Genomic DNA, 24,763 nt, shown 5'->3' with positions numbered 1-24,763 from the left:
CAGAGAGAGGGAGAGAGTGAGAGAAAGAATGTCATCTTTCGTGATGATTTGACGTGAGCTTTTGCTCCAAGAAAAAGAAATTCCTTCGGTTTACCGCGTGTCAAAGTTACAAACGATCGTTGGATCGTGCGTTTCGTTATTCTCTATCTCTTTCTTGATCATCGATCCCCTCTCTTTCTGTTTCTCTTTTTTTCTCTTTATCTACGAATCGAGACGAGACGTCTAGTCACGCGAGGAAACGCGTGTCGGGTCTAACTCGCTCGAGGGAATTTCTGTCATTCCATAGTGTACACCAGGAAAACGAGACACACCGGTGACGTACGTCGTCGCTTCGTTTCGACTACGCCGACACGATGTAGTCTTAAGGGATATCGCGAAGCCTTGAAACGACGCGACGCATGTGAATGCTGGAGTTCGGAGGATTTGCACAGAGGATGATACCGAAAGATTTCTTGGAGACTATCCCTATTACTAGCGAGATATCCGGCGAATAATTAACGGTTCGTGTACATTCTTACTCCTTTCCTCTTCTCCTCTTTCTCTCTTTCTCTTTTACTCAGCATACGCTTATTCTGCGAGAGGGAGAGAAAAAGACACACACACACACACACACAGAAAACGTCACCCTCAATAACGGCTAGTAATTTACCTGATGAAGGCGTATCCCTTGTCCTTAAATACACGAATCTCCTGGATAGATCCAAACGGCGAGAACGTCTTCTGCATGAGCTCCTCTGTCAAACCATTGGTCAAACCGCCACAGTAAACTGTGCAGTTGGTCGGACTGCTTTGATTGTATACCTCGTCGAATGTTAGCGGCTTTGCGTTCGCTGCGAAAAAAAAGAAGAAAAGGAGATAGACACATAGGAAAGAAAAAAAAAAACGAGCATGTTCGTTTCTGTTCTGTTCTGAGTAAAGTCGGAGTAACGGCGGTTGAAAGCGGCTAAATTTCGTTATCTCACGCGAAAGAGGAAAAGGGCTATGCGTCGTTGCAACGCGAGGAATGGCACTTAAGCGAAATTATTAATTCGTTAGTTTCGGTTTACACGTTCCGTTACTTTTTATTACAGAGCTAGATTAATAATCTTCGTCGTGTGTTACGGCTACTGAGCGCGGTGTTATTCGAACGAGAATTACTACTATTACTACTACTACTACTACTACTACTACTACTACTACTGCTACTGCTACTACTACTACTACTGCTGCTACTACTACTACTACTACTAATACTAATACTATCACTACTACTACTACTACCACCCCTACTACTCTCGACCGATTTAATCGTACGTCGTCGTGCTTCCGCACTTCGGTCATTAATAACGTTATTCAAAAGCGAATTAATATGTGTCTTGATATTAATCGCATAATGGACGCGATCGTGTCGTACACCATTGGATGAATCGATCGATCGATTTCCGTTCCGATTTGCTACGAGCTTGTTTCGACTAGACAGGCACGAGGGATAGAAGAAGAAGAAGAAGAAGAAGAAGAAGAAGAAGAAGAAGAAGAAGAAGAAGGGGTGAGAGGAGAGAAAGACGATGATACTTTGATTCCTGCGAATTCGATGTAATACTTTTCCACTCCTTTTTCCCCCATCTTGTTTCTATATTTAATATGAAAAAGGTAGAAAAATTGTCACAGTGTGTCCACCAGGGATTCACGTGGATATACGCGAAAATAGATATTTCTTCCGATGCAATGGATCTGACAGCTATCTCAGCCCCTTCCATTCTCCCCTCCTTCTTCATTCTATCCCTGACCCATCCCTCGTTCTTCCTCTTTCTTGCACTTCTCCTTTTACTGATACTACGAAGGGGGTCAAGCGAGTTTTCACGACGATGGTCGAGGCTAGAGACGACGACGACGACGACGACGACGACGACGACGACTATGACGAAGACCACGACTACGACGACGCGAGCTCGAGATATCGAACGGCAATACCAAAGAGGTTGGACCGCGTCAGCTAAGTTTACGATCGCACTGGGGCTTAACCTATACGGAGAAGCAAGCTACGGGTGTAAACGCGACCGGTAAACCACGGCTCTGTAATTGCCTCGTTCTGGGGGATGGAAGCTCCTCTCAGAACGGCTGGACGTCCCGTTAAGAACTTACCACGAAGGGACTGTCCCCTTCTTTTCACAAAGCTCGGCATTATCTCTTTATTGCCCGACGGACGTTATTCCCACTTTTTACAGAGTGTCAGTTCGTTTCTACTGGTAAGATTCCTTAGAAAAAACCGATCCTTTCTTCTTTTTCTTTCTTCTCTTTATCGGGAACACCGATTTGACGAAGCAAAAATCACCGGAAGTTCGTTTGTTAGAAGGAACCGATTTCTTATCTCTTTAGATAAGACGTACGTAGATGGACGATGTCCGACTAGTTTTTTCCAACTTTTTTTTTCTTCTTCCTTTTTTTTTCCTACTTTCAATGCATGCAAATATTTGATTTGATGGATTTTTCGAATCTGTTCTTTCAATTTCGTTCTTTTTATTGAGTATCGCTCGCTTTTATCGATTCGTCGTCATTATTTAATCGGCAAGCATTTGATCGGCAAGATGCAAGAAAGAAAAAAAATATAAATAAAGAAAGATTCACTTCTACTACCTGTTGCACTTTAAAAGTTACCTATACAGAGAGCATGCAAAATTATTTTGCCTCCTTACGATTCTCAAGAATTATTATACGAAAAATAAGGAAAATACGTGAGTTTTGTTAATTATACAATTTTATGTACAGAATACCTGAGAAGAGAAATTGCGAATTAGAATGTTAGATATTGTTATATATATATATATGTGTATATATATATATATATATGCATATATGTTGAAAAATATTGAAAAAATTTCGCAAGCAAAGCAGTAACTGGCCCCGCGATATAAATGTGGGTTTAGAGATGTAGTAAAAATCTTGTGAGAGATTTTTATCGTAGTAGAAAACATTGCACCAATATCGATCGACGTTGTTCACGCTGATATTGGCCAATATGTTTTGTATTACGTTCGGACGTATCGAAGAACAATAATCGTTGTTCATCGATCGCATAAAAATGTTAAGCGATTATTCGTACCGATTAAATTCCTTTTCCTTTTTTCTTTGTCGTAAGATCTCAACAAAATATTCAGTAGATAGATTTTTGTTAAAAATCTTGTTATTTCCGACGAAATTACGGTCGTTTAATTACTTTTTATAAGTAAATAAATAATCGTCGTTTTATCCATGTTAGAAGATGTACGATCGATTCGAGCGATCGTTACGTTTATCATTCTAAAGCTGCGTAGATTCGAAGCTTATTAGGTTAAAAAATAGAGTAAGAAAGCCGCCGAAAATCGTGGCTATGCGAACTATCAAAGAGTTTTTTCGCGAGTGGTGCACCGTGAATGAAAATCGGCTTTAAAATAGGGACGTTCAAGGAGATGAGATCGATTGGTATGCGAGATATAATATTCGATGTGAAAGAAACGAGAATGAGAGGGAGAGAGAGAGAGAGAGAGAGAGAGAGAGAGAGAGAGAGAGAATGAGGGAGAAGGGTATCGGGACTTATCTTTACCGATGACGTCCTACTTCTCTTTTTTTTTTTAACTCCAAAGTGATTTGTTAACTGTTCTCCAAAAAAATTTTCTCGATGTTAAATGTAATTTTCTTTTTTCTCCCACTTCCTTTTCTTTTTTTTTTAATTTTCTCTCCACGATTTTTGTATGCATTAGGTAGTATAATAATTCTTCTGAAAATTGATTACATCGACGAAGCTTACGTGAGAGAAAACGCAGTCGCGGTCGTACGATTTCACGAGCTAGCTAATCGTAGATAATAGCGTGATAAAACTCTGAACGAACTTCTCTCTCTCTCTCCCTCTCTCCCTCTCTCCCTTTCTCCCTCTCTCCCTCTCTCCCTCTCTCCCTCTCTCCCTCTCTCGTTCTCTCTTTCTCTTCTCGTGATCAATCATAAATCGTTGGACGGGTCGCGAATTCGCTCCGGTGATACTTTATTCTTATCCATTCGGAATCACTTACCACTCTGCTAACTGGATTTATCTAGCGGTTATACCGAACTTTTTATTCCCTCGAATGTACGATAACTCGGCACAGTTCCGCACCCAAGAGAAATAGAGAAAAAGAAATCGAGAAAGAGAGAGACAGGAAAAGAGAGAGAGAGAGAGAGACAGGCAGACAGACAGACAGATAGACAGAGAGACAGAGAGAAAGAAGGAGAGAGAAGAGGTGAAAGATCAACAAGAAATTCGGGAGTAAACTCGAAATTTCCTGACGATCGCGCGATCCTCCAATAAAGCAACGTAATTCTAGTCTCTCGAATGAGGGAAAGAAAGATGGAAGGAAAGGAAAAAACGAAACAAAAAAAAAAGAAAGAGGAAAGGAGGGAGAAAGAGAAGATGAACACGGCCGAGATAACACGCGGTCAGAAATAAGAAACGGAGGGCAACGATATTAGAGTTTTACGATGCTTTCTTCGTTTCGTATTTTCTCTTTCTCTCTCTCTCTCTCTCTCGCTCTCTCTCTCTTCTCTTTTTCTAATCTTCTCTCTCTCTCTCTCTCTCTTACACACACACTCCTTGTCTCTCTTTCTTTCTCTGGCTTCGACTCTCCTTCAACCGTAGAAAGAAGTTTCCACTTTTCCTCCAGTTTATGGCGAATGGTTTCTTCGCTGATGTCGACGATGAAACTCGAATGTACGTAACTCTTACACCCTTAAATAACGAGGATACTTGAAGTTTCGTTGGCACCGGCCACTCCTGCTGCGCGCCAATATTCCACCACGACTAAATTCATGCTAGAAACGCTCTAAGTGGACATTAGCTCTCCTTTTCGTACCTACCCTCTTTTGTCGTTTTTCTTTTTTCTCCTTCTTCTTGTTCTTCTTGTTCTTCTTCTTGTTCTTCTTCTTCTTCATTCAATGATATATGTATAGAAGATTACTAGACACAAACGACGAACGTTCTTAGAAGTTTTATTTTTCAGCTTTCTGGCCCTTTCTTGCTAAAGTAAAAAGTTTTGCTTTCTAGATATTTTTCCTTTTTTATCAACGTTTTCGCGCGTTCGTACCTATATATGCACATTATATATACATATATACATATATATATATATATATATATATATATATACATATACATATACATGCATACATTTGCCTACCATAGTTTCTAGTTTTATTATCAGTGTTCTAACGTTCAAAATATTCATTGTGATCTTTTACGTTTCTTTTTTATTGTCCTCTAATAAGAAAGAAGTTCTTTCTTTTCGTACGATTTTCTGGAATATTGAAATTAAAAGATGTCCAACGTTGCTCTCGTTTTGTAAGTTACGCCGACTTTCATTAGATAACGTAGACGTAACGGCCACGTTAAATGAAGTAGAAACTTTCGTAACAAGTTTTATTGGATATATTTCTCTTACGTAGATATTGTTCTACGTTGTAGATATATATATATATATATATATATATATATATATATATATGTATATATATATAGTAAAGTATATATACCCGTATTGCTTTGTAACGCTTCACAAAAGGTACGGCCGAAGTATCTTGTCTGTAAAATAGCTACACCATCGAAACTTCGTACTTCTAAAGGTACAAGTCTAACTAGCTGAAGAAAATCGAGAGAGAAAAAGATTTCATGTAAAATTGTGCACGTTAGTTGAAGGTGCACGTAATAATGTCTCTTAAAAAAGAGAGAAAAAAGAAAGAAAAAAAATAGAAGAAAGTAAGAAATAAAGAAAGAAAGGTAAAGAAAAAAAGAAAGAAAGAAAGAAAGGGGAAAGATAAATGTAGTGGTAACGTAGTCCAGCAGGTTAAAAATATATGTACAAATGTGCGGAATTGGCACTCGAGTTAGATTTAAAAATATAATTGTGAAAATAAATAAGAGATTGTGCAGAAGAATGTAGAAGATTTTTCATTAAAAAAAGGCTCACATGATGTATTCAAATTTTGTTTTCCCATTGGTATTACTATGAAAATTTCGAAGGATGTATCGGAAATATGAAAAAAATGGAGAAAATGGAAAAATGAGTGATAGAGAATGTGAGCCAGAGAGAAAAGAAAAAAGAACGTAATAAGAATAGAGCAAAAAGAGTGAAAAAAGAATTGATTTCTTTTACCTTGGTGATTGTACAACTCTCTCTTTCCTCCTTCTTTCACGAGAATACATACGCTTCTACCCTGCACCCATATATGCATTTTTTATTATCTCGTAACGTTTCATATTTTCCACGTTATCATAATGTCCAATATAATTAAATATATGTGAGCATGCATATCAAAATTAATATATATTATAAAAAAACAAAAAACGAAAAAAAATATGAAAAAAACAAGTTACGACATAGAAAAATTACTTCTGAGGTTCTGAATTACGTTATTAAATATACTAAATACGTACATTCACGTAACATTCTATTCATTTCTTGCGCGTTACTTTACACGTCTATAAAATAATAATGGCAGAAATCAAACTACCAATCCGTTCTTGAAATAACTCTAATTACGTTATAAACAGCAGTTCGCTCGCTCGTTAATTTAGATAATTATTTACTATTATTTAAATTTTTCATTAACGTGCTGCTATATATGTTATGGGGGTTGGGTAGAGATAATTTTTATATGCAATAATCTAAAGAAAGAAAATTTTATTTTATGCAAAGAGAGAGAGAGAGAGAGAGAGAGAGAGAGAGAGAGAAAGAGAGAAAGAGAGAGATACAGAGAGAGAGTGAGAGAGAGAGAGAGAGAGAGAGAGAGAGGGAAAGAAAGAGAAAGAGAGACAGAGATTGAGAAAGAACATCTCTCGTTTAATGTGACTCTCGGCACGATCTGCCGTTTAATTTAGGCACTAATTTACATTAATGGCATTCTCTTCTAATTTTTATCCCGTTATTCTCGCGTCATATTTTTTTTTTTACGACAAGTACAAGGACGAAAGAGAGAACGGCTGTATGTGCACGGAGAAAGATAGAAGCGTCGAAGCGTAGCTCTAAAAAGAGGATGTAAAAATCGAATGGTTCGAAGGATCGATGGTCGACGTCGCTCGTATATTTCTCTGCGCACGTATTCAAATGTTATACAAGTATGAAGAATGAAAATGGAAAGGTATTAGAGCGAATAATAATAATTATGATAAGTAATAAATACAACAAGGATATAAGAGAGTAATATAATATAAACGTTGTGTGGGGGGAAATGTATTTCAAAAGTTAAGATGTGTATATATATATATAAGTATATTTATATATATAAATATATATATGTATGTATATAATAGAAAGTATATTAAAAAGAGGTAAGAGAAGTAAGAGAAAGTACGAAACATATTTTTAATAAAGGGTAAATTAGATAACGTTTTTAGCTAGGTTGCTTTGTATTTTGGTACACTTACACACTCTCGTCTAAGCTCTCATCAACCCCCGTTCTCTTTTTCTTTCTCTTTTCTTTGCTACTGTGGCCTTTAACTCCTGCCGTATCACCCTCCTGCAAAATATTCCTGTTAAAACGACATGTACCGAAAGATCAGCACAGCGACAGTTCCTATAGAAAATAATCATAATCATGATAATGGAGACGCGTTGAGGGTATATTTCATTAGTTTAACTATATTCAACGCGAGCCGTCCTTTTATAACTCTGTTCTTTTTTATTCATAGTATGTAGAAGCTTCTTTTTTCTAATACTTTCACATACGTACAAAGACGATAGAGTATATATACATATAAATATATATATATATATATACATACATATGTACATATAAATATATATATACATATAAATATACATACATATATATATATATATATGTATATGAAATATATATATATGAAAAAGTGTGAATCTTGTGGATAAAAAGTGCGATTATAAATGAAGCACATAGCGAAGTAAATGGATTCGATCGTCGAGCTCGAATTCCAACAAATGTGGGACATTAAAACGAACTCTATGCTTAAATGGATTTCTTCTTTCTTCTTATTTTAGTTGCATTGTAGTAGTAGTAGAAGTAATAGTGTAGTAGTAGTAGTACTAGTAGTAGTAGTAGTAGTAGTAGTAGTAGTAGTAGTAGTAGTAGTACTAGTACTTGTAGTTGTTGTTGTTGTTAGAGAATCGTGACCATAGTAGTATAGTTCGTTCGTACGTATAGCCCTTACGTTTCCCTTAAGACACTAACGACAATTTAATGGTTCTTCTCATAATGACACAAACCGAGCATTTCCCGAAGAGTAGCTATCTTTTCTCTCGGGATTACGCAATAAACCGCTGCGATACATCTCTTTATGGAGGCGTATAATCCCCTGGCGTCGCTGTAATCGTACAATAAGCTCGTCAGCCGGTAATTTACAGTTATTTTTATGACGTTAATACGCAGAGATCCTTTATCACGGAAGCGATGACATTGATTTTGTCGGAAGTAAATCGAAGTTTATTCTTTCAAAGAATGATTTTTAATTTTTCACAAAGAAAGAATAATAGAAGGAGAGAAATGGAAGGGAAGAAACACATATAGAAAGAGAGAGAGAGAGAGAGAGAGAGGGAGAGAGGGAGAGAGAGAGAGAGAGAGAGAGAAAAAGAAAATCCTGTTTGGAAGCATTTATTTCTACCTACCGACGAATGATAATATTGCTGATCTATTCGGGTTATTGGCTTTTCATGAATAATCAATGGGGGATTTGAAAATCCAGCGAGGTAGATCGAAGATTCGGCTTGCCGCACCTACGAACTAAATTCATGCCGGAGAGTCGGTCGGTTGGTTCAAACTGGAATTCGTGTAACAAGGTGGAATCCTCGGAACTTCGGCTTTTCGCTACAACAATTCACTTTGCGTATGGAATCAAGGAAGATTGCACATTCTGTGAAATGGTGCGTATGGTAGACGAATAATTCTCTGGATGGGATAGGGTGGATGGGGGAGGTGATGTCTCGTTACCAGCCAAGTTATGCCGAATATTACAGTCGACGAACGCATCTCGGAGTCTACGATAATCGCAAGCTAGCGTTTTCTACTATCACGTATTTCTCTATTTTATATTCGATGAGAAAGGGAGGAAACGAAGGTGCGTTTGGTCGATATGCTCGAATGAACATTTAATGTAAGAGAAAACGAGAGAAAGAGGAAGAGAGAGGAAGACAGAGAGAGAGAGAGAGAGAGAGAGAGAGAGAGAGAGATCGCAAGTGGCACATGACGTTGAGCGGTTTCCAGCGGTAAACAGGAACGTATGTTCACCGCAGGGACATTATCAGGGCTAATAAAGCTGCGGGCTAACCCAAAGCCTCACCACACTTTGCCAAGAAGGTCTGAGTAACCATGGCTGTTAAACTTTCAACGTAATCTTGAGGATAGGCGGTTTCGTTCCATAGAAAAGCGTACGTTCAACCTGGACCAGTCTGAGAGAAGTCCTTCTCTTCCAGCCGCATCGAAATCTACGAGAAAGGCTTAGTCTGCTATTATTTACGGCAGTTGCTCCCCAGTTGCCGTTGCTACCGTTCCAGCCAAAATCTACTCTAGGACGATTCTCTGTTCCTCCTCTAGTAAGATCTCTCCGTCTCCCTTGGTAACCAGGGAAAAGCTGTTACCACAAGTGCAAGAGAGATTCTAGCGAAGATTCCAGTTCTATCTGGCTTTAGGATAAAATTCAAGGGAGGAGTCAGTTGCTTCTCCATGAGCCGGAATGTCGATCGTTTGAAATGTGTTTTCTTGATATGGAAGGCTTTCTCTTTGTCTTTCTCTCTCTTTAGAGGAGGCTCGACGTTCTTGCGCCGAGACGTTCGTCGTCGTTCGTGCTCGAGCATGAACGAGTCATTAATTAGGATTTCCTATACGTTACAGGAAGTATGGGCGTACGAGACAGCTGTGGATTTGTAATAGAGGTGTTTTCGTCCGGTAATCGATTACCGTAGTAGAATCTGGAGCTCGAGGAGTCCCTAGAATCGAGCTCTAGCCTGCTGCTTCGTGCTCCACTCCGATCTACTTGGTTTCCAACTCCCCTTTCTCTCTCTTTCTCTCTCTCTCTCTCCCTCCCTCCCTCTCCCTCTCCCTTTCTGAGCCGAGCCAAGCCAAGATTTGTAGTCGCGGCATAAATTCGAGCTTTCGCCCTTCTCCGGACTTGCCCTAATAGATTGGTGGCCCCGATAAACGCGTCCAATACGCGGATATATATGTACGTTTGTGTTTGTGTATATATGTGTGTGTGTTTAGCAATGAACTTAAAGACGGACAATTCAAATTTATTCCCTCTAATTAAATATATATATATATATATATATATATATATATATATATATATCTTTAGCGAATAGTTCTATTGGAACATAACATCGTCTTTAAATTCAAGAGAAATGTTTCCTTAGAGATTGTTGAAAATTTCTTCTCCAAATGGGGCACATCGAAATTCGATTATTTAAAGTCACGCGGTTATGGCATGATCGATCGGTAACGTTCCTCGGTGTCACACTTGGTATGTGTGTCTCCGTATTAGCGAATAAACAGGACCTTTCGAGAAACACGGAGAGGTGAATATAGATAGAGTGAACAAGGCCAGAAATCGAGCCGAGGGACGATGTAAGTACGGACGAAGATACACGGTCGAAGAGAGATAGAGGTAGATATAGCGATGGCAAAAGCGAGAAAGAGAAAGATAGAGATCCCTCTCTCTCTCCAAAAGAAAGAGAGGGAGCAAGTCGAACGTTTAAAGAGCCACGGGGGTGTTCAACAGCGTTCCGCACTCGAGGACGAAATGGTCTCCCGCTTTGCCAAAACGAGAAAACCAATCCTCTCTCCGCACCTTTGCTCACGTATGTGTGCCTATATTACCTTCGATCCACTTCTCTGCACAAGCCTCTGCACACCTTCCACTACTACCACCATCATTCTGGACTACCCTTCTAGCAACGGACGCCAAAGGCGTTCTCTCCTCTCTTCTCTCCTTTCCTCTCCTCTCTCTTCTACGTCATAGTCCTACGACGAGCAACGTGTTCGGCAGCAGCAATGGTTAAAGCAGCTTCCCAGTAAGCAAGTCGAGGCGTTTCCTACGTCCCTACCTCTACTGACGTACGTAGGCGTAGCCACAACCCTCAGGAATTTCATTTCGTATGCCGAGTTAATTATACGTCAGACTTTTACTCCGAAGACTGTCTGTCTTGTTTTCTCTCTTATAATTCGGTCAGCTCTCGTTATTAGTAATTTTGATGTATAAGTCTTTATGTTTACGTGTGTGTTGATATTATTTATATATATATAGTATATAAGTAGAGAGAGTCCATCCTTTTTATTAAATATCTTTTTTCCTTCTCTTCTTCTTTTTCTTCTCTTTAGTTTCTGTCTATATGTTCATCTTTTTCTCTCTCTGTCTCTCTCTCTCTCTTTCTCTCTCTCTCTCAATTTCCCTTTCAAGAACATATATATAATACATGGAGCAACGTGTACACAGTATGTTCACTCTCGTACATGCAGTTAGCTTTGTGCTTCGATTGCAAACGACGGATTCAGAAGCAGTGAAACGAAGGATTGGAACGTCGCTGACTCGAACGAATCACACTGGGAGTCCGAGAACGTTTCGTGGAAAAAGCAAATCTCTGCTATAGTCACTAATGATACGATATATATACATTCATCGTAGGAGTACACGAGTAGCGCTATTTTCGAGCAAGAGAGTCATTGAGAATCGAAGTGGAGTATTCGAGAAAAGGAAATGAGTTCGAGAGCAAAATGTTTTTCTTTCCTTTGCTAAAAAGCCAAAGAGGAAGCATTGGCCTGTCGTAAACAGGCAATGTATCGAGAACGTATTGGACAACGTGTTTGATTTCAAAAGAACACGATATTTGAACCATTAGTTGTCCGCAAATACAAACTGGTGTTACGTTTTTTGACTCGATTTTTCAACCATTACAGTCAATTCACAGAGGCATGCAAATTTACCATGTAAAAACGTATACAATTTCGTTCGTGTGTTTGTACCACTTGAAACTGACGTACGGCCTTGATTGGTCGAACCATTCTGAAGTAGACGTCGTCGTCGTCGTCGTCGTCGTCGTCGTCGTCGTCGTCGTCGAGGACAAACGAGCACCGATTTACATCGGAAATCCTGGGACGAAATTGCGCGGGCACGAAGTAGGTTTATCGACACGATTTGTATAATCGTCAAAGTTTTTGGGATTGAACCGAGGGGCCGACCATACGCGTACACGCCACCCCGAATTTCTCTCTCTCTCTCACTCTCTCTCTCTCTCCCGCCCTCCCTCTGCCTCTCTTTCTCTTCTGAGTAAACTCGATCGATCTCGGGCTCCGGAAATCTAATTTTAGCCTAGGTGTCGTCAGTCTCCTTTCATTTTCGAATTACCAAGGAAGAGAGGTCGGTCTTTTTCTCTTTCTCTCTGCCTCTCTCTTTTTCTATCTCTCTAGAGAAAATTTTCGTGAGGAAACTTTTACGGTAAAAGTTAAAGTCGATGTGGACGATCAAGTCTCGGATATTCGAAAAATTTGTTCTTCGGTTGGATCTAAAATAGACTCTAGACTTTCCGAAAGTTATCGATATCATCGTATATACGTATTTACGTTGATTCTGATTTTTCTATTTTTGTCTATCTAATCGACTCTATAGATAAAATGAAGCTCTTCAAAGGTAAGACTAGTTTGTGCAAAGTCACACTACTTTTTTAGCAGTAGAAAAGGCAGAGCAAGGGATATCGTACCATACAGACGACTGCTCTAGAATACATAGTTTCTGGTGTGAAGTACACCCGAGTGCAAGCACTTCCGAGAACAATACCTACGAGACTCTAGGTGTTCTAGCTGCACGAGTCAGCCTTCGAAACATCACGCTTTCGAAGAAGGACGGTGGTGGATGGTATGCCTTAGAATGTTAGTAACATTACTGCAAACTGAATGCAGAGAAAAAGTTTTTCAAAGTTCACATACATTACATAGTACGATTTTACGTTTTAGATTGTCATCTCTACCAGTAAAAATCTCTTTCCAGAAAGAAAGAAAAAAAAAGAAGAGTGATCGCACTCTTTGACGGATTTTTAAAGTCGAAGATGAGACTTTTGGCTAGGCGAGTTAAGACGTATATCGTGACTATGTACGATCGAAGTGGACTATGTAACTTTGTGGACGAAGTACACTGCCAAAATTCGTCGTATAATGGCGACCTCGAGACGCCACCGACTACTAGGATGATCGATAAAGGTAGTGGATATCTTAGTGGTTGAGATCGTCGTCTCGCCGGATGATTCTTCTCTAATTAATTCGAACTAATTCGAAGGATTGTCTTCGAGAAGATGAGAACGATCGGATCTCAACGTAGATATCTTGGAGGAAATATCGTGGAGCAGGTGTAACTAGGAGTAACATAGTACGACGTTTTCTCGTAGTAAAGTCTTTTAGATGGGCATCTTCATTTATTTCTCTGTTGTGTTTCTGTTATCTAGTAGGATTTCATGGTCGGTCGAACCGTAAAATGAAAATAAATAGAAATAGAAGAGGGAAGAAAGAAATCGAAAGTTTGGAAGCAAAGCTGAGTATCCTAGCTTCGTTTTCTCCGGATCAATCGTAAATAACGAACCCGCCAATTTTCTTCAATTTGTTGCTAGAAATGCACGAAAGAGTTTGGGGAAAGAGAGAGATAGAGAGATCGAGAGAGAAAGAGAGAGGAGAGAAAGAAAGAGAAAGAATAACTTTCTTAAGGTATGTCGCATTTTTCGCCTCAGCTCTGCCAGCTTTACGTCGAACTCGCAACGAGCTATGCCCCTAATTCGAATCACGCGCGGATTTCGTATTCTGTCCGAAAGTTTTACATCCCGCTGCATTACCGAGTCAGGAAGTCAGGCTGACCCGGAGGATACTGGAGCAGAAGGAATCGCAAGTCCTTCATTCGAAGAGGTTTAAAGAGCTCCTACGCTATCCGTTTGTCTCCGCTTTTTCTTTTATTATTTTATCTGTCTTTTATTCTCTTCGATGTTCCGTCAACAAAATCAAATTTAACTATTTCTCCATTCCATCTGCTTTAAATGGATTCTTTCTCGAAGTACGTACACTAACTTGAATTTCTCATAAAAGTTATAAAGAAACATTATTATAATACCAATATCAATATAAATACGTAAAGACGATTTATAGTTTAAGTATAAAGTTTACTTTTTAATCCCTAAAGGTTGTCCTCACTTCGTAATCGTCTAAAAATCTAATGATATCAAGTTGGAATAACAGTTGAAGCTTTTCCAACCGTCTAAGCGCCATCCATATCGTCGGATTTTCCTGTCGAAAACCACAAGCACGAGATCTCCAGCTTTATATTTTCAATTTGCTGTCCCACGCGAAGCGTGTCTCTCGTTCCAGAGCTTTCCACCCACACGATTCTACCATATTGTATATACTTGGTTAGTATGTGCTTTTAGATGGACTTATGTACGAATAGAAAGAGAAAGAGAAAAAGAGAGAGAGAGAGAGAGAGAGAGAGAGAGAGAAAGATGGAAAGGGAGAGAGATTCGAAACGTATCTAACACCAATGCATTAACTTCGTCGAACAATCGGCGCCGCAGTGGAACGACGATGGTTATAAACTCCAATCACGAGGCGAGGAACCGATCGAAGTCAATTTTGTCGGTTCGTTCGTGTTCTGAAAAGGAGGCTCGAGCTTCATGAGCTCACGATCAGCAATCGGACGAAACCACGTAGAAGTACCCACAACGATGACGTTTGAATCACTTTTCTCACTCTCTTCACTCACTCTCTTTCTCTTTTTTCTTTTGTTCTCACGTTAAAATATAGAAAACTCGCCAATTTCAGAGCAATTCCATCTAATTTATTATTCATGCCGTTTCAAAAGTATACCACTGCACAGTCCCACGACGTATACCGGAATCGCCGCGGGCTGTTGTGATACGGGTAGCCAATCAAAAACTCTTCGTCTCTGTGTTCGAACGATCGACCGAGTGGAGTCGATGCAACAAGCGGAACACGGTCTCTCCTTTTCTCGTCGATGTTTGTCTATAAAGCTTTAGAGAAGGAAAGAGAGGAAGAGAGAAAGAGAGGGAGAAGAGGAGACAAGGATGGTAGATCGAACCAGCATGAGAGAGAGAGAGAGAGAGAGAGAGAGAGAGAGAGAGAGATAGGGAGGGAGAGAGGGATTGTGAAGTGCACAGGTTCGGTGGTTGGCCAGCAGGTTCGTCTGTTGACATTTCATTCGATCAGCCTCGTGTTTCAGCAACGTATAGACGCATTTGCAAACACACGAAAACACGCACTCGACGTGCATATCGCCGCGAGGAGGATGGTGGGGGATGGGGAAAGTGTACTTGACCCGCCCTTTAGGCCATAAAAGTAATTATCGTTGCTTGTGAACGTTTCAACGTTCGAGACCGTGTATTGAATTGACACAAGAGCTGGAGGCACGTTTTTCAAAATTGTTGGAGGTGGAGGAAACCTCTCTCTCTCCCTTTCTCTCTCTCTCTCTCTCTCTCTTTCTCTCTCTCTCTCTCTATGTTCAACGCGCTATGAGTGCTTTAAATATGACGAAATACAAAGGCACGATGAACGATGTCGCTTGATAAATCGGGCTTAATGGAATCGCATCGAAAAATAATCGCCGCGGGTGTCGTCGCGTTTGGACCTTCCCTTTGTCTCTGGTACTCCGTGAACCACGTTTTCGAAACAAAAAAATGAAACTGCTCGATAGCACGTACACGATCTCCCTTTCTCTTTCTGTGTTTTCTCCCTCTCTCTCTCCCTCTCTCTCTCTCTCTCTCTCTCTCTCTATCTTTTTCTCTCTCTTTCTCTTTCTCTCTGTTTCTCTTTTTTGAATCAAAGAATTAAAGGGACGAATAGACTAGACTCCAGTGAAAAATGACGAATGCCGTGAGAATGAAATACTATCCATTGTTTTCCAATGTTAAGACTATTACCTGAGTTATAAACGTAGCAGGAAAGAATGAAAAAGAAAAAAAAAAAAAAACATAAAAAAGAAAAAGAAAATCTGAATTATATTTCGTTGGGAATAAATTCAACGTCAAACGATGAAGTACGTATATATCGGCTAACATTTCATGATTAATATTACGAAAATATGAAAGATGATACTCTCTAAAGAGCATAGAATTTGAAACAAAACGACATTATTATGATGTGGATTATATACATATACACACACACACATATACATTGATACATGACTGTGACTATCTTTTCATCCTCATAGGATACCACGGAAGTTACTCGTCCCGTTTATTCCCTGTGAAAATCGTCAACGAGAGAGGCACGACGATAGAAGCTCCCCGTATAGTTAACGACAACATGTTAAGGCCCGCGCGTAGCGATAAGGGTGGTCTCTCCCTCGTGGCGGCCGTAAGCCGATGCGGATGGCTGTAGGGTGAATTTAAAGGGGCAGTTGGACTTCTCGTCTTGCCTCGCCTTTAACTACTACGGCCGGGATTGGATAGAACTTGCGATAGAACTTGTAGGTAGACAGTCTGCCGCATCGACTGCATCACGCACACGATGAAGTGTATTAGTAGACTGTTCGCGCATCTCTCTCTCTCTCTCTCTCTCTCTCTCTATTTATCTATCTCTCTTAGTCTCACTCTATCTGTCCATCTATCTATCTATCTATCTATTTATTTCTCTCTCTCTCTCTCTCTCTCTCACTTTAAACACGGACCTTTCAAGCTTACTACTGGCTCTTGCGCACTTTAGTGCCAGGGAGTATATTCCATGTGTTTCCAACACGGCTCGACACTTAACCCTCGCAAACGGACTGTGTTGTTAATTCAATGCCTACACGTCGACTCTACGTCACTCGTGATGGACTGGACTTCCGGTGCGTTAACATTGCGTTAAGGTTGCGTTTGCCACCTGCGTGAGTATCGGCGACTCGCCTCTTTATGCATTTCTCTCTCTCTCTCTCTCTTCCTCTACCTATATATATATATATATATGCGCGTGTGTGCCTGGCTCCGAAGATAGTCGATCGCGACTGTCGTCGCCTAAGTTATATCTCGGGGTGGAAAGTTGGCAAGGTTTATTGATGCGACTATAACGAATTATGTATTCTGGGGAAGAGTAAAAATCGAATAAAAAATCTCGACGTTATATTTTTATCGAATTTTCTCATGAATAGGCGCGATTACGTTGACTGAAAACGATATGAGATTGGTTGAACAGTTGGATAAAGTGAAAGAGAGAGAGAGAGAGAGAGAGAGAGAGAGAGAGAGAGAGAGAGAGAGAGAAAGAGACAGACGATTCGACACGTTGAGGACGATACCGGATACAAACTTTTGACATTAACCCGTGGCCCAACTTGGTCCTTTCACACGCCAGCAATCATATTTTTGCCCGGCCGCAAAATTATCTAATTGCCAGAGCTATAAAATATTGACCTAGTTGCCGACTAACTTCGGGACTCAGTCAAATTAAATGGTTGCTCACTTCCGACCTCATCCTCCTTCTCTATTTACCCTCTCCGTCCTCTGAACCCAGCTCTCTTAGACAATTTATTCTTTCGCTTTCTTTACTTGACGTAGATTCGAACAATCGATCGACACGATTGAAAGTAAATTAATAAAAAAGTATTGATTAATTTAAGTACACGTTCAATGAAAAAGTTGGGTCATCAAAATTATGATAAAAATTTTATATAAAAGTTATTGAAACTCTTTCGAAGCGTGAATCTTTAAAAAGAACGGAGCCTAAACTATAATCGAAATTTATAAAGACCGGCAAATTTATATGTTTTAACTCTCTCGATAGTTTTATTCTTTTCCCGATAATCACGGTTAACGGAAAGTCGATAAAAGAAAAAAAAAGAAGAAAGAAGGAGAAAGAGAGAGAGAGAGAGAGAGAGAGAGAGAGAGAGAGAGAGAGAAAGACAAAGGAAGAATAGAGGGAAAGGGAGAAGAGTACGGCACACTTTCCAGATAATCGAAACTTCTTCTTCCCTCGAAGAAATTGGCTCGCACGAAATGTACTTCCCTATCTTCTTATTATTATCATCGTGTTCCTGCGTTAAACCAACTTCCGACTGCTTACATCGAGTCGAGATTTGTTTAAAGAATGTATAATGCAAGAGACCTCTCGCTGCAGTCGCGTTCCTCCTATTACGTCAAAATATGCAGATGAATCTTGGCGCGGTGGCTATGGTGCACTGGCTTTTGGATTTGTAGATGAGCCTTGGCGCAATCGCCAGGATGTTCTTGGAAAGAGATACTAAAGTAAGAAGAAGAAAGAAGAGGGAGAGGAGAGAGAGAGAGAGAGAGAGAGAGAAAGAGAGAAAGAGAGAAAGAGCGAAGGAGAAGTCTGGAGTCATATAAACTCCGACGTGTAATTCAGGGGAGTAAAACGATAGTCGATAAACTTGCACTCGGAACTTGCTCTTCTCTTCGAATCTATTCACCAAGAGTGAGAGGGAAAGAGAAAGAGAAAGAGAGAGAAAGAGAGAGAGAGAGAGAGAGAGAGAGAGAGAGAGAGAGAGAGAACGAGCCTGCTTCGACTGTTGCCATCGACCATCACTGACGATGTTGTTTCTTACATCTTCATCCGGTGGATGACGTAACATCGCTCGTTCCTGTTCATTATCGACGTTTCTGTAGGAGAAAGATTCGGTCTTACGTAATTTACTTCCATATCCTTTTCTTAATATTTCAATAGATATTTCGTTGTTACTCGTACGATCGAGGAACATATTTCTTAGTCTTTCGATGGAAATATTCTAATAGATTTTCGAAGGAAATGTTAAGGGCGAGGAAAACGAGGCTGTCTGGTAAAGAAATAGGAAGTTTCGCTTTTGAGAATTTGGTCTATGCAAATACAGTTGAACGGTCGGTCGGGTCCAAGAAAGAGGTTGGAGGCTGCGGAAGATCTCTCATCCTCTTTCTTTTCCTCCTCGCCCTCGTAGTCTAGTGAAAAAGTTCGGACGCTTCGCGACGAATACTAATTAAAGACTTGGGGAATGAAATTAGTTAGTCGAGGGGTCGGAGCTAACTCTCTCCGGAGGTAGGAGAGGTCCGTGGCCTGACGACGGAGAGCCGCTTATGATAATATAATAATACTTACTTGGCTCTCGGAGTGCTACCTTCAAGCTCATTATGCGTTTAGTTCATAACTTCAATTGAATTCTTAGCGTACTCCTACCCTACCCCCTTTTCTTCCTTAGCTAAGGCTTTTGTACTTTTCCGAGGATCCTTTCCTATGACCATACTAATTTTCAAACGTAACTTATCGCGATTGAGGTCATTTAATACATTTCTGATATTGATATTTTCCAATATAATCAACGAGAGTACCTATGACACGAATCTATGTACACGATTGATAGATATTTCTGTTTGTTACGGCAGCGCTCCTACTTGAATTACAACTCAATTATACCATGATTGTTCATCATTCGTTGTTATTGTAACATCGTTGACAAATATTATTATTGTTTAAATATCATCGAAATCCCTGCGATGATGATTAGTCATTGATATTACGTGATAGGATATTCATAAAATTTGAAATGGACTGACGTTAAGAAAGAAAACACAAAAAGTAATTATTTTTTAAACGTTAAAGTTTCATCGAGTTTTAAGTGGTAAGGAACGTCTAGGAAATGCTTGAAAGTCGGAGTGAGATTTTCCCAAAGGGCTTTCTTCTTTCTTTTTCGACAAACGAGGAAAAAGATTCGAGCTGAGGGAAGTTTAAAATTTTGCGAGGCGTGTGTCGTGGAGCGATAGGGGTTCCTCTAGTGATAAAAGGAAAAGAACTTCTCAAAGTCGATCGCTGTAGCCAACGACATAGTATCCAACACGATAGTACTAGATCGTTGCAAATCGAAAAGGCAGTCGGTCGGTCGGTCGGTCGGTCGGTCGGTCGGTCGGTCGGGTGGTCGGTCGGTGTGTACCTTGGCTCTTTTGGCCCTGCCGTTTGAAAAAAGGCTCTCGAGTCCATCTCGAGATATCGATTAACAAACACTCGAACGGCGAGTGCTGCCTTTGCGGAGGCCGCTTTTGCAGAGTAACCGTTCGTGGTAAAGCCGTTTCGAGCTTTCCTGAATGGCACAGTGAAAGCTTTCTGAGCGAACGATCTACGCTATGAGTGCGCGCGCTAGTATTAAAGAGAGAAAGAAAAAGAGAAGGAAAACGAGCAAACCTTTCGAACTCTCAACGATGAAAGAGAGAAAGAGAAAAAGAAAAAGAGAGAGAGAGAGAGAGAGAGAGAGAGAGAGAGAAAGAGAGAGGGAAAGAGAGGCGAGGATAGACGACAGACTCGATCATGCGCATCCACTTCTGCGCGAATTATAGAATTTCGTCGACCTAATCGAATTCCGGTTGCGTCGATGAAATTTCCGCAATCGCGTGAACGCGACTACGCGATATTTAATTTAACTCCACGCGGGGATTCGTATTCACATCAAGTAAACCGCGTTTCGAGATAAACACGATGTTCCTTTGACGGATATCCCTCGTTCCTTATCTCCCCCTATTTCTCCATCTCCATCGTTACTATCGTTTCTCCTTGATCGACCGATATTTTATGTTATTTTAGTTAAAAAGAAATTGGAAGCTTTTTCTACTCAGAGAGATTTTTAAAAAATATTCTTCCCCTTATTTGTTCGTTTCCTTCTCTTCCATTCATCTTCTCTTCGATTCATCTTAATCGAAATAAGACAGAGTTAAATCTTTTTCGGGATTTCTATCGATCGATACGATTTAGTTTTTAGTTAGATTCTAGTTACGTTTTAGGTTACATAGATTTAAAAAGAAATGATTGAGGTTCAATTGTCCTTGACTCACCTTCAGATTTTGGTGCGGGCGGCTTGCGAGTCGCCCAATTCGTTCGAATACTTCTGCTACCGAGCCATTGCCCGTTCATGGTACCGATGGCGATTTCCGCTTCCTGAAACAATGGATGTTAATGAGTAAAATGGTTCAAGCGATAGAATGAAATAAAGCGAGATTGAGAAAACTCTAGCACGCAGGATTTTTTCTTCTTTGAAATAGTCGAGATAGACTGGTTAAGATTGCTGCTTTTGAGAAAGATAAGTTCTAAAGAGAGAAAAAAAGAGAGATAGAAGAAGGTGGGGGAAGGTGGGTGGTAGAGAGAGAGAGAGAGAGAGAGAGAGAGAGAGAGAGAGAGAGAGAAAGAGAACGGCTTTCGATAGACGGAACGATTCGCCTGTGCAAAAGGGGGTTGGGATAAATGGAATAAACGTAAGAAGTAAAGCCGCGTTACGAGCAACGGCAAACGGCTGTAACTCCGAGTACGCAGGACACCGATCGTAACTTTTATTTATTACTGCTCTGCTTTGAGAAAAGCACGCCGTAAGCGGATCGAGAAAAATTTTACCGTCTCGGCTTCTTCGTGGAAATAGGAATAACGTTAACGTTTATACCTTTCGCGCGAGTGACGTCCTTTAATGTTCTCTTACGACTATCGAATCTAAGGTACGCGAAGAGAAGTAAAGAGATAAAGAAAGTAAGAAAAAATAAAGGAAGGGAGAGAGCGGGAGAAAGAGAGAGAGAGAGAGAGAGAGAGAGAGAGAGAGAGAGAAGGAAACGATGACGCACAAAGGACGAAGGAATTAAATCGGACTGATGGGACAGCTCGTTAAGTGGCTAAAGTAAATCGTAAGAAAGTAACGTCCCTTCCCTTTTACCCTCGAAAATGGCAGGGTTGGAAGTGGATCGAGTCGAAGATACGTTAGTTCGAGAGGGAATTCCATTCGACAAATCGTACCTCCGATTCCTCGCATTTCCCAAGAACTGCCCTTGGCAAACTGCTGTGTTTCCCATCGCTGCTTTGAATTCCCTTCTCGAAGAAAAGGCGCTACCCTTTATGACGAAGGATAGAAGGGAAAACGAGCCTCCACGTGGCCAGGCTATTTGTTCTCGAGTAGGTAACAAAACGGTCATGGCCTTACTTCAATATACCTTTCAAACCATATATCTCTATGTGTGTGCGAATGTGCTGGCCTATCCGATAGACGACTATTGTACAATTCGAATGAAAAATTAGGAAGAATTTTCTCGATAAAGAAAAAAGAAGAAGGAAGAAAATGGAACAAAAATGAAGGAATCGTGACCGACTAGAACTGGGGAAACGTAAATATAAGTTTGTAACAAAAGATACATTTTGAAAAAAAGACAACACTGCATAGAATATACACATATACGCGAATAACTACTGGTATATCCTTGAGATTTCCAAATGTTCAAGAAAGGTCAAGATAAAAAAAATTTTCGAGAATGGTAAACATCAAGAAAGATAGAGAAAGGTAGAGAAAGAGAGAAAGAGAGAGAGAGAGAGAGAGAGAGAGAGAGAGAGAAAGAAAGAGAAAGAGAAAGAGACTTAAAAATAATCCTCGTCTTTATTTTATTCGACTGCTGCTTGGACGAAGCTTTGGAGTTGAGAAAAGATGAGATAAAAAGAGGCCGAGAGCTAGAGAAAAGAAGAACGAAAGAAAGGAAGAGACAGAGACAGAGACAGAGAGAGAAAGATAGAGAACGAGAGAGAACGAGAAAGAGAAAGAAAGAGAAAGAGAAAGAGAGAGAGAGAGAGAGAGAGAGAGAGAGAGAAGAGATGGTTGAAAATACTCCCGCCATTGAGAAATTCCAGCGGAAGGGGTTGACCGTCGAAAAGCTTCTCGCAAACGCGTGGTTGGAGAAAAGAGGGTGGCAAGCAACCCCCACCTTTTGCCTCACCGTTTGCGCCATTCGAAGGACTCGGGAGTTTTCTCTTCGCTCCTCTTCCACCTTTAACCCCTCTACTTATATCTCTTTCTCTCTCCCACTCTTTTTCTCGTTTCTTCTTCTTCGAGAGTCGTGCACCTTAACCACTTTCCCACTACTCCACGGTCCTTATCCCACGACATTCGTGCTCCTGTGGGATAAAGTATTTCCGATTCGAATTTCCATTCCCGATATGATGCCGCACATTCGCGCGGTTAGCCTAGATAGACCGCGAGACCGAACGCTCGACTCTAAGCCGATTCTAAACTCCGGTCGATATCAACGTTCTCCTCCTCTTCCTTCTCTTTCCATCTTCCTTTAGTGAGCTCCACCTTCAACGTGTCGCTTCTCTCTCTCTCTCTCTTTCTTTCTCTTTCTCTCTCTTTCTCTCTATTTCTCATTCCGTGTAATATTCTCTCTTAAGTTTATTATAGCCATGTTATTATCTTTATCACCAATTATTATCGTTTATTCTATTTTATTATATATTATATAATAAGGATAAGTATAGAAGTCGTAATAGTACTAAATATTGTTCTCTCTCTCTCTCTCTCTCTCTCTCTTTCGCTCTTTTTCTCTCTCTTTATTTTTGTGATTTACATATTGAAGTCCTCGTTCAGTTCGAATTTGTTAGACTCTAGCTATCTTATTCTTATACTCAACCTACAACTTTATATAAAAGACGACTGTGTATAGACATCAACGATCAGTCGTAAAGCTTTCTGACCCAAGCGACACCCAACTATTTTGCATATATTACTAAGTCATATCAGTTTGCTATGAGCACCGTTGCTTACTGACGGCTTACGTGGCTTTTTAGAAAAAAGTTGTTTTCGAATTCTTGATTCTCTTGTGTGGCTTAATGTCTGTCCTTCATCGAATCCATGAAAAGATTTTCGGGAGAAAATTCTTTCTTTAAGATTGAACGAAATCTTCGATCGTTCCAACAATTTAAAAACGTTGAAAGAGGAGAAAGAAAAAGGAAGAAAGGATATCGTATCGTGTTCGTTAAAAAGAAAGAAAGAGGGAGAAGATAGACAATGTGGATGCTATCGGAAAAGAAGAGTAGCGTCCAGTATAGAATCCAAGGAATTCGTATTTTTGTTCGTTTTAGTAATAGTAGTAGTAGTAGTAGTAATACTACTACTACTAGAAGTAGTAGTAGTAGTAGTAGTAGATCACAGAAAAGAGTTTGGAGGGGATGTCGTTTGGCCGTGCGATCAGAGTACGCGATTTAGATACGTGTATCCGGTGCTCGAAGGATATAGTGGTTGAGAGAAGAGAGAGAGAGAGAGAGAGAGAGAGAGAGAGAGAGAGAGAGGGAGGGAGAGAAGAGCTTGAAACGAAGGGATGGAGGAAGAGAAGAGAGAAGGAGGAGGAGAAATTTTCGCGTGTTCCTAGAGGTTAGCGGAGACACCCGGGAAATTTATACTTCGGCAATAGTAATACCGTGGGTGTGAGTCAGGTGCCGGCGGTGGTCCAGATCGATAGGACATTAAAACAGAGGGGAAACGAGAGAAGGTTCTACCTCCGGGTTCGGCCGCCTCGACGAATAACCTCGCCATAAACGGGGGAAAGCCTTCTTTTACTCAGCCGTACATCTAACTTCGTCGTGATTTACGTCGCGGATTTTGGTGGGGTACAGTAAAACTCGGACTTGCTCTCTCTTGCTCACTCGCTTGCTCATTCGCTATCGTTCTCTCTCTCTCTCTTTCTCTCTCTCTCTCTCTCTCTCTCTCTGTTAGTCTCTGCTCCAAGAACGATGCTGTAAACCCTGAAGCTGCTTCCGCCAGCAACGTTCTGCTTCTGGCCAACCATCCCTTCGTATCCCTACTATTTCCATCGATCGAACATCGAAAGACCAGTTCCAACTTTCAACTTGACGCTGTTAATTTCTCACGATTTCGATCTTTATGGATCGTCGTAAACTTCGTCATTTGTTTGCATCGAAATGGAACAGGTGCCGTATCGCCATTGAGACGATGTTGTCATAGCAAGCATATACGATGACGATATTGTGCGAATATATGTATCTGTATGTATATATATAT

The 24,763-nt window shown here is 40.4% G+C and overlaps 1 protein-coding gene across 8 annotated transcripts in view; it reads right to left on the bottom strand.

Moving 5' to 3' along the window:
- The window catches only part of LOC127062112 (nucleolysin TIAR), a 387,317-nt gene that overhangs the window by 17,749 nt on the left and 344,805 nt on the right, over positions 1-24,763 (bottom strand). For all 8 annotated transcript variants that reach the window (XM_050989791.1, XM_050989797.1, XM_050989795.1 and 5 more), the window contains 2 exons: positions 20,778-20,880; positions 650-830 (listed from right to left, as the gene is read on the bottom strand). In XM_050989791.1, the coding sequence (XP_050845748.1) occupies positions 650-830; positions 20,778-20,880 (284 nt within the window). The remainder of the gene's footprint in view (positions 1-649; positions 831-20,777; positions 20,881-24,763) is intronic.

This window comes from Vespula vulgaris, chromosome 3 (assembly GCF_905475345.1).
Source record: "Vespula vulgaris chromosome 3, iyVesVulg1.1, whole genome shotgun sequence".
NCBI lineage: Eukaryota > Metazoa > Arthropoda > Insecta > Hymenoptera > Vespidae > Vespula > Vespula vulgaris.
The sequence above is the reverse complement of the archived record's forward strand: the minus strand, read 5'-3'. Positions and strand labels throughout refer to the sequence as shown.